The 16,579-nt window shown below is 36.5% G+C and overlaps 1 protein-coding gene across 3 annotated transcripts; it reads right to left on the bottom strand.

The window, feature by feature from the left end:
• Positions 1 to 1,102: 1,102 nt before the first annotated feature.
• Positions 1,103 to 14,617, bottom strand: LOC139980322 (methionine adenosyltransferase 2 subunit beta-like). Of its 3 annotated transcripts, none has more exons than XM_071991913.1 (6): positions 14,406 to 14,617; positions 9,817 to 10,051; positions 8,219 to 8,333; positions 7,236 to 7,388; positions 4,963 to 5,156; positions 1,103 to 2,978 (listed from the first exon to the last, which is right to left on the bottom strand). In XM_071991913.1, the coding sequence occupies exons 2-6, from the start codon at positions 9,988 to 9,990 to the stop codon at positions 2,715 to 2,717; spliced, it is 900 nt and encodes a 299-aa protein (XP_071848014.1). In that variant the 5' UTR covers positions 9,991 to 10,051; positions 14,406 to 14,617; the 3' UTR covers positions 1,103 to 2,714. The 3 variants fall into 3 exon arrangements, with proteins under 3 accessions (XP_071848014.1, XP_071848013.1, XP_071848015.1); XM_071991912.1 differs by having other exon boundaries at positions 14,439 to 14,617; XM_071991914.1 differs by having other exon boundaries at positions 9,817 to 9,997; positions 14,439 to 14,617.
• Positions 14,618 to 16,579: the final 1,962 nt, after the last annotated feature.

Below are 16,579 nucleotides of genomic sequence, written 5' to 3'. Positions count from 1 at the left end.
TTTTGTTTGGTTTTTAGATTTAATTTTTGAATAAATTTTGTTTTCTCCACTCAAATCATGACCATTTTGTATTCGAATGAACAGAGCTCACAAACTGGCAGGCTATTTACTATGAAGCTGATACAAATTATGCAAATGTACTTTATGATATCAGTATATGGAATTACTATGTAGTTTGCCAACAAAACCAATCGTGCTTTAAGTTGCCTGTTGAAGCTAAAGCAAACTATATTGGGGCGGATATGCATACACAATGATAGTTTTGCTATGTGAATATGAATTCATTACAAATAATGACAGTCATATATTGAAGGGTTAAATTTAGTCTACAGTTTTATAACATTGAGTCTCGAATAACAGCAACTCATTTAAATTCTCTAGACGGTCATACCCACATAAGTACCTATTGCTTAGGTTTGCTCAAATTGACAATTAAATATTCCAGGGGGAGAGCAAGCTTTGATGGTACCAGTGAAATGATTGTTCAAGTTTGATGAATATTTGACTTCTTAACCATGCTGTGGAAATGAGGAAGGGGGCGAGCAATACAAATGAACATAAATAAATGTACATAAATTCAGAGTGGTCATAAGCTGGGGAGAGGGGGGAGGGGGAGGGGTGGAGGGTAATGGTGATCGGCCTTTACTCTCTTTGGCTATTGGCAACAAGAATATATCAAATTCAATAACCCTTAACAAATAATTATTTTATGGTGTGCTAGTATTGATGGCATCATTTTGTTGGTTGTAGTAGAGTCATACTACACATGCCATAAGGAATACAGGATAAGATTACCATGAATTTGGTCTCAGCTAGTGGTCAAGAAAATCAGTTTCAATACTGTTAAATGTTTGAAATCCATTTTGAGGTGCCCATTGTCCTTCCTAGCAAAGCACAGGCAGGGACAATAAAGCACTATTGTGCTTAAACCTTTATCTTCCAAAGCCCAATAGTGGTTGATACCACTATTCCTAATCATTATTGGCTCCCCTTCCTCCCTCCCCAGTCCCCACCACTTCCCTGATCACCCTTTTATGTCCAATTGAAGCTTAAACTCTTTTACAATACAAAGATACAATGAATACACTGGAGATTTTTTAAGTGTAATTATACATATTTTTTTCTGAGTTTCCAGCTTTCAAAAATACATCAGTATTCGATGGATTGCACTGACATGCTATCTGTTAAATAATCAGCTAATTAATTAAATGAGACTGAAGTAATTAGCACACAATACCATAATAATAAAGTACAAACATTGGAGACCAACATTTACTGTAACATCTTATTATGTGATTTAGTCATTACTGTTATCCTTATAACTCTCTAATGAATTTTGTGTGTGTAACAACTGCACACAAGACACTACTGGGTTCAAATACTCCATTCCAAAATACAGCTTTAAGTTTCAACAACTAAAAGTCCGTTACTGCTGACCAGGTTTGGTCTTTCTAGCATTTTTTATTGGGTGAGGGGGGGGGGAGTGGCTGGGAACAAACAGCTATTGGTTATCATGCCATAAGCTGTTCATAGAGCAGAGACTATTGAAGTCATAATGGGTAATATCTAAACTAAAATGTAAAGCAATATAACAATTGGGTAATATAAATTTTATTTTGATAACAACTGCCCTTACAAAAAGTCACTAATTTAGAAATTGACATTAGCTATTCTTAAATACCCAGTGCTCCATTTTGAGAGACATCTTGTTAGCAAACTGTACTATCGTATCGCTTTAGTTACCAGAGCTGCGACAAAACCCTGTCGTAAATAAACACATCCTGCTGGATACAATAAGTTGATATATTCTTTTGATTTAAGGCACTTTATACATAAATAACAAAACATGCAACTGAAAACTTGTGACAGATGAAGAAAAGACTTTTGAAAAATACAGCTATATCTGAAAGTATGAGGAATAATAATGGTGTAACAGTCGTCAAGCAGTAATCAATACTGCTTTAGTGAATTTTAATGTATTTTCATGAATATATTGTCTCAGGGGTATTGAATGGAGCTATATTTCCTCCACCCTGAAATTGATTTAAAGTTTCAAGAATATCACCACAGAAATTCATTGCATTTGTCAGATATTCCTCTATAGTAATTTACAAACCAAACCAACGCTACTTTGTAGTGTCACTGCGGTCAAATAGTGACCAGGAGGTAAACACAAAATATCAACAAAGAAGAAAGCCCTTTGTAGTAGTTTTCTATGAAACAAAGGAATTAATAATAGTAAGGGCCAAGGTTAACATAGCCTCCTTTGTATAACTGCACCCACAATTCTTTTACGTGCTGACCTACACTACTTACTTAATAATTACAAACAACAATCATTTTTGCTCGTTTGAAAGAATATAATTGCAGATTCTTTGTGTAGTCTCACGCAGACACCACAGGGCACCCTCAGTACGTGCCCAGTGCATATCTGTTCACAAAAGTCACTACATTATAAAAATGCAATGAAATATATTGTTATCAACTGTTCATGACAAGTGAAATAACAATTAATTAATATCCATAAAATTTGTACAAAATACTACAAAAATTGGTACATTTGATATGAAGATTTTTTTATGGAAGGAAGATTTGAACAAAGCAGTATAAACTGCAAGTAGAGGTTATTTGAGTCAACTGCTTAATAAATTAAATTAATTCTTAAAATATCGCAAGGAAAAAGAGAGGCAACATAGAGGAAAACTAAAGTCAAATTATTCTTTCTTACTGAGGAACGGTTCCAAACATTCTTGAATGCCTTTGGAAAATGGTATTTCTACGACTTGAATACCCAAATCGAGTGTTTTAGAAATATCTAACTTCACATTGTGAGGGCGTGGTGTGACAGCGTCTGGGCTCTCTCGGGGTAAAATGTGTTTGTGTGAAAGTCCAAGGGACTTGGCAATGCAGACAGTCATGGTGTACTTGGTGTGCTGTTCTGAAGAACTCCAGTGGAAGATGCCATTGAATGATTCACCCTTTAAGAAATGACAAAAAACATCAAAATATGAAACTATTATCATATTTGGATCGATTCGTTTGTTTCGGCTTCAAATGCAACTAATTCTAAATATATGTATATATTTATATATATATAACACACTCAACGTGTTTTATTTCTTACAAGTGTAAGCTGGGTCACTGATTGAACCTTGGAAACTGTAGAAAAGGGAAGTATGAGTCCCTATCATTAAGTGCCACTTCACATTGTTTCCATGGCTACCAATAGGCCTCAATGACTTTTCATGGTTAGTTAAACCTGCATGCATGCTACTGTATCAAAAGAGGCATTCTGCTGTGTTATTGTTTAACAGTACATTAGCTGGCTTCTGCTATTGAGTGGTTTGTACCACCAGGACCAGATATTTGACACAAACTCATTACGTCAGTAATAATTATAACCTGTTGTTATGCAAAACCTGCATGGTGATATCAATTGAGTACAAGCCTGACCTGAACTCAGTCTCTGAGCAAGTATGACCTTTTGAAGCAAACACAATAATATGGTCAGTAAAATCGATGTTCAGCTGGACATCCAATGATTCTATGACAATCACGTATGCACTGATCAAATTTGAGCAATGTTAAAACTTAAAATTGTATCTCATCTCATGTGGCGATCCAGCTAATTATTAGCAGCTCAGATTAGATATATCTCATCAAATTAGAAATCCATTCCAAACGGAAGAAAAGTTGACTATTCATGGATGGAGACATCCACCTAACTCAGACCTCCAAATTAATTAGTAGAAGAATTCTGAAAGCATCAGTGTTTCTATTTCTCCCGTACCAAATTTCATGTTTTGCATGAAATTTCTGTAAATTAAAACTTAACAAGGACTCAAGCCATAGCCATGACTCCAGACATAGCAAAGATTCAAGAAAAAGCAAGGACTCAAGATATAGCAAGGACTGAGGACATAACAAGGACTCAAGACATAACAAGACATAATAAGGACTCAATACATAACAAGGACTTAAGACATAACAAGGACTTAAGACATAACAAGGACTCAAGACATTACAAGGGGCCATGAGTAATTCTTTGAAGCAAACAAATTAACTCAGCATAAGTATGCACTAAAGTGTTATAATTATACATAATTAATGTAATTATGTATAAGTGTTGCAACAAAGCATATAATCACAAGGTCACACTGTAGAATGAATATGTAAGTGCATACACCAAGATAGAGCTTGAAATTTGATTAATGCTATCATGCATGCATACACAGCAAAATAATATCTACATCAAAGGAAGTTATTTATCTTAATGCTTAGTTGAGATTCGGACAACCTATATCAACGGGTGTTGGTAAAAACAAGAACAAACCAGAATGCAAAAATGCATTGTGGTTTCGATGATGTAACATGAGCAGTTATCTTCTTGAATCTAATGTAATGTATAGTGAGGGTGTACATGTTTACAATGCTTGACCTGTTGTCCCCATATGACCTTTGACTTCCACCAAAATCAATAGGCTTCTCTTTTACTCAATGTTTTACACCTTCATACCAAGTATGAGATCTACCCAAGCTTCCAATATTGGGATGTCATGTTTACGAGATTTGCACAAGTTGACCTCTGATGACCCCAAATGACCTTTGACCTCCACCAAAACAATAGGCTTCTTGAACTCAATGTGGTACTTTTACACATTAAATATGAAGTTGGTCTGACCTTCCCTTCTTGAGATATCGTGTTTACAAGGTTTTCACAATTGGACCCCTAGTGACCCCAAATGACCTTTGACCCCCACCAAAAACAATAGGCTTCTTTCCCACAATGTGGTACTCCTACAGTGACTTGAGGTGAATTATTATGTCAACTACTTTAATACTACTCAAGTTAACTACTCTGTCAGGGTTTTTGTACTTGACTGGACTATTAAATGTGTTGAATTAAAAAGAGATTTGTGTGACTTTCAGTAAAGTGTAAACAAAGACTATAGCTGTTCTCACCTTGTATAGTTTATTTGCCATCTGCCTCAGCACACTGGCTACATTATTGACATGAGTCGGAAACCGCTGTTGGAAGTGACAGACACTCTTGATGTTTCCTGAGTAGCGCACATAGTTATACAAGTACGTTCCTCCACACTCATTTATGTTCTCAACTGGTCCAAATAATAGAGGTACACGAAGCACAATGCTCCCTGTTGAAATGAAATCATGATCATCACCATTAGCAATGCTAGCTATGAGAAAACTATTTGGTAACAATGTAATGAATTATAACTTCATCTTAAAATACAGTTGATACATAACTGATATACATCTTAGCATTTGTGCAGCAACTTGATACTTTTGCATAGCAGTTTACTATTCCCAAAAAAATGAACCTCTGTAATATTCAACTTAAGCTTTCAAACTGAAAACTAATTCAGTTGACGGTTTGTAGACTAAAAGTAAATTGTCAAAGTTGTGTCAGAGTGAGTCCCTAGTACAGATGTGTCACCTCATCATCAGAACACCAAATTATATGAATTCAAAACATCCCAAAACACTCTCATCTAACACCATGTCATATAAGATCATCTCATCCAACACTATGGCAAGCTAAAGGAAACCTCATAACGATCTCAAAATCAACTCGTTATCAAAATACTCCCAAACATACGGAACCAATCGTCTAAAATCATTCGCAGAAGCCATCTCATCCGTACCCCCTCTCACTTGAAACCACTTTCTCCAACTCTGCAGTAAACTGAAGAAAAGCTCATCACCTTATGCCACCTCATCATCAGAATACCAATTAATGGTACCAAATCTTCTAAAGACATCATTAGAAACCATCTTGGCTGACACCATCTCATCCGTACCCCCTCTCACTAGAAACCACTTTATCCAACTCTGCAGCAATGCAAAGAAAAGCTCATCACCTTAAGCAACCTCATCATCAGAATACCAATTAATGGTACCAAATCTTTTAAAGACAGGAACCATCTTGACACCATGTCACCAGGGTCCATATCATCTAACACTACAGCAAACTAAAGAAACTACTGTACATAATTTGACACTATCTCATCTAAATCAATTTTCTCATCATAATGAGAACTTTAAATCATCTAAAACCAAGTGATGTGAAGAGAACACATTTCATCTCATCTTAGTACCATTCCTATGCCACCCATCCAAGAAAAAACATCAAGAAAACAGACCAAACCTAAATCTTCCAACTTCAAGACACTTGAAATATCTCACCAGAATCAGTCAAAGCATCAGAAATCTTAATTACCCAAAATTACCTGAAATCTGCTGACCTGAATCTATTCCACCTTAAACTAAACAATTGAGACATCACCTCCTCTAACAACCTTACCTATCCATTTTTAACCTGATAATCTCTGCCAACTGACACATCCTGCCATCAATATTTTGCACAGGACAAATAAATATATGAGACCCAGTAACTTGTAAGAGTTTCCATGAAGAGCGTACTCATGCAGTCAGCTTAATTTGCCTATACACATTTCTGCATTAGAATCAAAATTGAAACCATAACATGTTTTAATGTGTCTCATCATGAAATAATTCCACCCACTGCTTTATCTGATAATTGCATATATTGCAATACGTCTTCTGAGTCACCTTCTAGCTTCATATCTAAGTACAATCCACCAATTTTTGAAAAGAACCATTTTCATTATTACTGGAAGAATATTTGTAATTCTTCAACCCGCCAAGCAGTGATAAAGAAAACAACAGAACACCGAAAATTGATTACTTGATAGAAGACAGTAAGGAGAAAGTAAGTAAACCTTAAAAGATAGACAAAGGGAACTACTGAAGAAGAGATTTCAATGATTCTCATTAACTCACACAATAATTAATTGAATATAAATCCTATAATATGTGTTTTACAACTCCAAATACAGTCTCAAAGCAGTGCCAACAAACATGGACAAAGTTTCTGTTCATTGTTAGTTTACTTTACTATACCCTTTTTTTAATATCAAACACATCCAGAACAGCACTGCACTTGTTTTTTTTTCAAGGCCAACTGTTTTAAAACTGCAGTACATAACAGTTAAACAGGTGATGGTTAAAGTGTGAAGGTCAGAGTGGTTTTCAATGAAGTAACCTTTACAGATCAATACTTAACTGGGTGAATGATATCTGTTTCATGTGCCAAACATTTCTTCCAAGTGAAAGCACCAAACACATAGAATTAAACGGTTTTTTTTGGCGGCCTGCTAAAGTTATCTGTAAAAGTTGGAGATTTTTAATACCTGGATGAGCTGCCCGTGTTAGTTCTTCTCCATTCAACTTGCTAGCTCCATACTTATTAATGGGGTTAGGTTTGTCATCTGGTTTGTATGGAGGACTCTTGCCATCAAAGACATAGTTAGTACTGATAAATATCAAGGGAATTTTCTTGGTAGCTATTAAAAAACAAAAGAAGATTACAATTGTCAAGAGAGAAAAAAATGATATGGTATTCAACTTGCTGTACATACATGTATTACTGACTCAAAAGGCATTGGAGGAATATGATAACCGTTCATATATCAGATATAATGCAGGTTCTTCAAGCATACAGACCACCTGACACTGTTTAATTGCTCTCAATACAGTCTTCAAACTTTCACACAGCTAGAATTTAGGCAACACAAGTTCTAACCTTCCACAGCACTCCTTAACAGGAAGCTGACACACCCAGCACAAAACATTACTCAGCCAATCCATTTCTTCTTGGAAAGTTGACATGATTGATAGTAACGTCTATGCAGAACACTCAACATGTGGCATAAATCACTGCACAGTTTGCAATAAAACTAAAAATGCTAACAATTGCTCTAAATTTTATTTGAAATTATGTCTATAGGCTTTCTTATGTTTCGTGTCAATACCTGTGAAAACTTTCTTCAAATGACATAGGAAGGTGCCCAATGATAGGAACTGTTGTTAGACCTTCAGTACAAAAGGTCAAAGCTCAGTATGAAGTGAATTTTATATTTTGGGGGCTACAACTTCTCACAATTTTGGTGCATAAAACTATCAATGCAATTCAGTTACTCATATTTCTAGTAAAATTTCTTGCGAGAGACATGATTTTGCTGACTCTTTGAATTATCCTACTACAGCAGATCTTTGATACGCTCTGTTTTAAAACTACTACTGTATGTCAACTCATGTTTGCATTGTAATCTCTCAAACATGATTGTCTCTGTTTTCTACATAAACCACTTCAAACTATGTAGATTAAACTTACCACAGATCTGTGCTATAAATGTTGTAGCAAACACATTGAGTTTTTCCACACTCTCTGGACATTGTTCTACAACATCTGCTCTTCTTTCTGCAGCACTGTGTATCACCACAGAGGGCTAAGAAGAACAAAGACATTATGTAAATTTGGAAGCATAAAACCGCCAAACGTAAACTGGTGGACAACCCTCCCAGGTTCTAATTACCATATCACTCAGGATATATAGTAAACTAGTTAACTTCCAGAAGACAGATTACACAGATAATCATGTCATCTTTGGATTCAGAGTGCTGAAAATTTATATAAACTATCCTTTTGCTTGTCTCTTGTGCATGGTCACAGAAAATCATTCTAGGGTAGATGAGTGCATGAAAGTTCTTGACCTCATGTACTTGAAAAGAAACCTCCAGGAGTACAAGTGAAAAAGGGGCTAACAGTAATCAGATTTGATGGTTTAAATTGAACTTGTTTTAATTGACTACATATTGCACCATGACACACACTGAATTAATTAATAAACACAACTTTAGGCATTCAGGTTAGTCAACTATCAACAAGATTACAGTGTCTAAACAGTGCATGCAGTTCAATTGCTTGACTAGCCAGGATTCATTTCATATAACGAGAAAAAAAGACAAATGTCTCGATTTGTAATTTGCTTTCAAAAGTGATTACTGTGCAAGGTATTGGTGTGAGAAAATGCTTAGAACTGAAAGTATCCAGTGTTCATTCTTAGCATTTCCATGGCAATTAAATCTAAAAAGGTGTCTTCCTTTTCATGGTTTGTAACCCTATGTTTGAATCAAACTTACTTGGTCTACAGACCTGTAAGAGTTCCAGAAAATAGTTAAATTTAAACAAACTACACAAACTTTGTCCATGTTACAATTCTTTCAATATAATGTTTTTATGTTGTTACATGTCGCCATCTGCTGATCACTATGACGACCAATGTGACCTTTGACATCCTTCAAAGCAATGAGAATCTTGTATTCAAGTTTAGGAAAGCCACAAGCTATCACATACAAAATCAGTGAACATGCCACTGCTTAATTAGATACCATGATCCAGATACTGACTCTTGTTGACTTGTAACGATCTGTGATTGTACATTAGAGTTGTACAGAATAAAGGAGCAACGAATCTTGCACGTTTGCAAAAGTTAATGTTCTTTACTTGTCCGATTTGCCATTTACTGATCTACAGTAGAACTTTGCACACATTTGAGAGAAGTGACTTGCTAAGTACAACATCTGGCAATTACATTCCATTTCTTAGGAAACTGTGTTAACAAGCTTCCAGATTTTGGTTTGTGTCGACTTCGAATGACCTACAATTAAAACACGTCAAACATTGAAGAAAGCTTGCAGAAACATAAGATCAATGTACACCTTGTGCCCTTGAGTTGCTGCATGCAGAAACTTCCAAACAGAGATTCTTAAAAGCTGAGTTTTCTTTCAGTCAGATCTTAGTTTCTTAGGATTGGATTGAAAAGTCATAGTAAAGCATGCAGTGAAGGAAACGCTCAAAGGCATTATTCTAGTTTAACTCTCGAAATCTTTAAAAAAGGACGGGAGTAAAATAATTTGTAAATTTTGTACCTGATATTTCTCAATGGTCTCTTTAACCTCATTTGGATTTCGGAGGTCAACTTTCTTCAACTTTGGTGAACTGCGGGAGAAGGCGAGGCCAACGACATTCCAGTCGTGGCTCTCAAATTCTTTCACAATTGCCCTACCGAGCAGTCCACTGGCCCCGGTCACCAAGACATTCATATTGGTTCTGTGGTTCAAGATGTTATGGCAGACGAGACAAGAAAGAAGCAATCAGTCCTTTCTGTAGAGATCCAATGTAGAATACATTACTGTGTGTCTTATACCAGCAAAAATGTCTCCACACTTCAGTGGTAAGGACCGTCAGACAGCGCTATTCTATTATTTCAAGTGCTTGGCAGACTGAAAGAAAGGGTGATTGCCTTCAACACAATTCTCTTTGTTGAGATGTAAATGTAACTCCCAAAGTTTCTAGTATACTATTTGTGTAACTCTACAGTACATGTTTACTCTACATGTACACACCAACTGGATTATCCAAAGCTGCCATTAATCCCACATTTCAAAATCAAAGATTTACTGTAAAAATAGGGGTCAATTAGAGTTACATATTGTGTGATGTACAAGGGAAGCACTTTGTAGTTTTATTTTAAATTTGGATTCATCAAAAAATTTGCAGTATTTGATTTGATTTCAACTTTTTTACATCCCTCAGAACATGCTCAAAATAAGACTATAAATTGTGTGAATGCAAAAGTAAAAAACAATATGTATACAAAAATAAAATCCTACAAAATGACGACTAAAACACAAGAAAGGCAAAAGTCGTACAACGAAGAAAGAAAAAAGAAAAATCGAAACTAGCGCTTAAAATTAATATTAAAAATGTTAAAACATAGCCTCCACTATGAATCAAGATCTGAAAATAGTGTTGATAAGTTTTGCTGAGGCTGGAATTAAGCTTATCCTCAAAAAGAGGCCACTGGGTTTCTTCTAAAATATGACTAGCTTGTTGAATAATGGAATCAATATATTAAACTCTGCACTAACCAGATTCCGACCCAACAGTATATACATAATTACAACCACAAACTGCAGCCTATCAATATGACAATGTTTGCATTAACAAAAGCAATAAAACAAGAAATTGATCTTTTGAACTAAATAATCAATGTGATCTTCTATGACCATGAAACTTTACACCAGTACTCAACATAGAGAAAGAATATTACTCTTCATTAAATACAACTAGTCAAACTATGGTGATTTCTTGGATTTTGTGACCTAATAATCATTACTTAGTGAGTTATGAATTATTCAATTTGGAATCGACTAAAAGTTTCATTGCTCGGGCACTTTTCCATTTATTGGTAAAAATGAAAACATGGGAATTTTCAAACTCTGTCAAGTACAGTTTTCTTCATTCTTGAAGAAATACTTTGAGCCGTACAGCTAAAGAAGCTAGTGTCCAATAGTACAAGATTATAAATTGAACAAAAATCAGCACAAAAAATGGTGAGTGATGGTTATGATGGGTTTAATACCACAGAAAAAAAGAATTGAATATTCATTGTCCCACCCAAGCTATATTTTCTTGTTTGCTTTGAATTTGGTTGCTTGTGAGATAAACAGGACCAGCATAAATGCATTGATATACAGTACAAATACAAGCTTTCATCTAATTACTCTTTCTTACCAGCTTAAGTATATGATTTGAACAAGAGTGAAATTGGCAGTTGGTTAAGGTCACACAGAACAGTGAATACGTATACGTACAATTACCATTACACCAGAGAAACATACTCCAAAGGTATGGAATTGTACACATGATATACAGTAGCCAAATCAGTGCACTCAGGGCTTCATCAACAATCCTGAATACAATTTAACAGATACTCTGAACTGATCAAATCTTTTGTTACCAAACATAACAGGGTCACCATAATAAAATGTCACAACCACAATCTTGTGAAAGAGAATCTACTAATTATAAATTATTGCTTACTCGTTAGTTCCACCATGTACATATACTGTTCATGTTGTTCATGTACACAAGAAACATGCATTGATTAATTTATATTGCATTAATAGTACTGGTACATGTTGATATTGTCAAGGATGTTTTGAAATTAAATGTTATAAATGGTGAAAATAAGCAGGGACATGGGGCCGAAAGGTCACCATAACTAACCAAACAACATACTTAGATTTCCTGCTTATTGGTGCCATGCTTGTAATAATATCACTACAGACATTTCATGCCACTAATAAGTCCATTACGTTTCCTACTGCTAGAAAATTGTAACGCTTCCTTCCTACTTTTGGTTGGCAAGTTGAACTGTTACTGTACTTTCCATGACATTTCACTCCTTTATGTGATGAGCCGGGGGGGGGGGGGGGGGGGGGTTGACTGGATGACATATGTAATATTAACTTTTAAGGAAATGTCTCTCACACTTGTGTTAGAACAGTAGTTTGTCTTCTTGGAAAGGATGTAAGTTGTGAGTCCTTATTCTGTTTTCTTTCTCAAATTGTTTTCACAACTTATTCTTTTGTCCCCATTACCTTCTTGTTTTGCGTAGGGAGTGAGTTCCGAAATGACACTAGATTTAGCTTGATTTCCAACATTCACAACACATTCACACAGCATTTAAAGCAGCATTTTGCGTCCTTTTCTATGATTTTTCTCAGCCTCACTGACTCCACTATGCCATAACGACATACATAACTAGCTTATCTATTTAAATCTTACTTCAAATGGTGGCATAAATGGCGAAAAATTTGCAACTTTCAATTTTGTTTTTCTCCAAGATATTTTCCGTTGGGATCCCAATAAACCTCGACCAAAATATGAATATTTAAACACTACGAACGTCATTGACCAGTACGTAATACAACACCATGCTTGATTTATGTACAGTCTATATGGCAGTTGTACCAGGGAGTTCCATAACAACTCCCTGGTTGTACCAACGCAAAGTCTTGAATGTATTTTTAGCAACGGCTCATAAGTAAACCTGCATCTCTGATTGGTTGAATTCAAACTAGTGGGTTTGGGGAACTGTATGCGATTAATTTTATATGTGGAATTTGTCATGGGCACTTTTCTCATTATCTGCAAATATCCTTAATTACTCGCCAATTTGTTGTTGGCAGGGAAAACCTTGGCTAATATCTTAGTTTGCTGTTTTGTGATTGATATGTAAAAAACTAGATGGACATGTCAAAAAAGTAGAAAACGCCGACCAAACGCAAAATGCTGCTCTATAGGGCTTTATTATGCTGACATTTTGTCGAGACACTCATTTTACTCGATTTCCAAATTCACAGCACATGCATACAGCATTTAAGAGGCTCCATTAAATCAGTTGTGAAGTGCTGGTATTTTTATTCTGGTATTTTGTCTATAGACACTCGTTTTACTTGACTTCTGACATTCACAGCGTATGCATAGCCTATAACATTTTCAGAGACCCTTTGCATTGGAGTTGTATACAGTACAGCAGTGTGCATTGTTGAACAGGACCGATGACAACAACATGAGTTTAGACAACAATGGAACTTAAAGTAGCAACAAAAGTTTACACCCCCTATGTAAGTTTAGATATCAATGTGATTTTATAAATCAATGCAAGTGCAGGCACCACCACCCACCACCAACGTTCATTTAGACAGCAACATGAGTTCAGACATCATCGTAATTGTTTAGACATCAACGTGAGTTTGAACAGCAGCATGGTAAAACTGCGGCAACATTGTTAGTTTAGACAACAACACAGTTTAACAACAAAATAATTTCGTCCTGTTCACATTCCTGACTTTAGCACCACAGCATTCCTGAACACTGTCAAGCTCAAACGAAAGCTTAATCCTGATGCCTTTGGGACAATTAACTCAAAATAATTTTGCTATAAAATCTTTAATGTAATGCAACTTGTATTTTGTATGTATGAAGGCCAAAGCCTAAATACCTCAAGATAAACACAATAGGGACTTTGAAGTCTGACCGTGAAGGTATCTATAGATAACAGTTACAGATTCAACTCACACTAAGATTTTGTTACAACTTGCAAGTTCTTTCCATGTGAGAAACTCTTGTTATCACACTTCAATCACACTTTAAAGTCTATACTTCCTATCACATAGCAAGCAGGAGTTTGATGCTGCCTGCCAGCCTTGAACAAAGTACTATTTATGACCAGGCCCATTTAACTTTGAAGTGGCAGACAATTACTGGTACTCTACAACTTTTTTATCAAATCAAAGTGATCTTTGCAAGTAGAAAAGTATCAACGAAACTGGGACACAAACTTGTCATTAAGTTTACAAGTACATGATGCATGCATGTGCATTTTATTGGGCCATGCCTACACTATATTATATGTACACACGTTGAGGTTAGCTCTACCTCTTCACAGATCAGTAGGCCCGGTATCCTAGTTGCAGTTACGCATATTGGTATTACTAACACTATTAGACATAAAAACACGTTAGTCGGTTGTTACGTAGTGCACTCAAAGTCTGTCGTAAGTGGATACGTAGTGTTAACAACTAACATACTTGGGCCTAATCTGTAGTCCACATGCATTATAAGCTGTAGGCCTAAGCCTTAGTGAGAGTTTTGAATGATATCTCACCTATAATTTATAAGTTACAGAAGTACATATTACCGAATGCACGATGCTCGCGCGACGCTGCCATGATCTTCGCATTTAAATTCACAGCAGTAGACTACAGTACATGCACATCTGTCTCTGATACATCCAGGTGTTACTTTCACATATTACTGTTAAATTCGTGGGAATTCAGCTCAACATAATTGGAGCGTACGCACGCACACACTGTATCTACCTACAGCCAGGTGTGAATGCCCAGATTCCATTTACTGTGTCCAGGTGTATGTGAGGCCCTGAAATACGTGGCACGTAAAAAGGGAAAATCCCTCTGCAGGTCAACTTCAAGTTGTTGCTATTGGTTTCAAGAAAACCTTGATCGGTAGACAACCAAGTCTGAACTTCGCATATATATACACAGCGCGTAATTAACCTTATTGTTGATGTTATCAGAGTAATGTCATCCACCCACAAGGTTATAATTTCTAAGATGACGATTTTAAACCAGCATCATCTTGTGTTCGGAGGGGATTGCTGATGTTGCAAGAATCATGAGGAATAAGTTGAAGGTGACATAAGATATTTTTGAAATTTCCGTTTGAATTATGTCAATTGTATCAGCCGGATAGATCCAGAGACGCAGTGTACGACAACATTCCCAATTAAATGAGAGGAGAGAGGCTGGCTCCCCTCTGTTAATTGCTACGGCCATATGGGCATTTTATGGATATACGCAATTGGCAAGTGGCATACCAGTGGCGTACGTAAAGCCAGGTTAATTTTGGTGTGTCTGTGGGGGGAGGGGGGGGGGGGGACAAGGTCAATTTTCTGCTCCCATTTTCAGGCACAAGTGGATCGCTGTCCTGGGGAATGGGTTATAAGGGGTGGGGGTTCCCCTCCCCTTTTGAAAATGTTTGTTTTTCGCAAAGGGCTAATTAGATGCAATCATTTCCATTTTCTTATTAACTACATTCGTGTACTAAATATTTCCATTTTTGGTACAAAAAACCTTTACCAATTATTGGTAAAAAAATATATAATCTGGTTATATCACATTTTGAAGGAAAAAAACATATGTGAATACAAATATATGGCCATGTACTCAGAGAGACACTTGTACCGCTTGCGTAGCGCACATATTTAACCCCATTAATCCCCATCCCCCAGGTTCTACATTTAGATTTTGTTTTGCTCCCTTTGATTTTTCACCGCCGCCCATCGCGTCCCAAAAAAGTATCTGCATGGCGGAGGGGGGGGCGTCACTCTCTCCCTGCCCTCCGCTCGGTACGCCCCTGTTGAATACCTTGTCTCCCTAGGACAGTTTATCCTGGATTTGCAGTATATTTTAAGTATATTTGGTCTCCCCGGAACTCTAACAGTAGGCCTGCCAAAGTATTTATAAATATTACCACTATATTCCAAATTTCCAAAGACATATACCGGTACTTTTTTACTTTTGTTAGCTATTGGAATGTTCGCATTCTTCTAAATGTAAAACATTGAAGAATTGACCAGATTTCCTTTAATCAGTGATATAGCCTAGTATTCATATGGGGCATACATTTGATCCCCAAGTAAAACATATATAAATAAAATAATTGAAACTCACGCGACATGCTTTTAGAGGCGTAGCCACGGAGGTGGGGACCCACATTATATTTTAGGGCCCCCCAAAACCATCGCATATTTTTTACAAGATGGATCATTCATGTCTGCCCCCCCCCCCCAGGCGCCCACCCCATTGAAAGATCGATTAGGCCCCTTAACTTGAAACAACAGTCTAGCTACGGCATCGTTTTCATTAGTGAGAATACCATTGGATTAATAAATAACCATAACTGATCATTTAACTTTTAATACCTGTTCATAGATATGATCACAGTCCCATTCAGTGGAAGTGTACGGTCACAGGTGGCATTACAAGTCCTTGGTGGTTTAACATGCTGGCTGCATGTACGTATGACGACTTTTGGCCAAATTTGCGCTAAGCTCACTATACGAATTCGGATCTGGACTAGCTGTGCCTTATTAGTTAGTTATTAAATATTAATAATGGCGTATGAGGAAATGCACCATTTTGTGGTATATGACTCCCAGGACAGCAAGTCGAGAAACTCACATGCAGTCGCGGCGGGTATAGCTTCCTTCGCCTATATGTCCGGGGACATTTTGGGACATCGTTCCTATAGGCCTATATC

Source organism: Apostichopus japonicus, chromosome 14, assembly GCF_037975245.1.
Source record: "Apostichopus japonicus isolate 1M-3 chromosome 14, ASM3797524v1, whole genome shotgun sequence".
Lineage (NCBI taxonomy): Eukaryota > Metazoa > Echinodermata > Holothuroidea > Aspidochirotida > Stichopodidae > Apostichopus > Apostichopus japonicus.
Note: the sequence above shows the minus strand (reverse complement) of the source record. Positions and strands in the feature narration are given on the sequence as shown.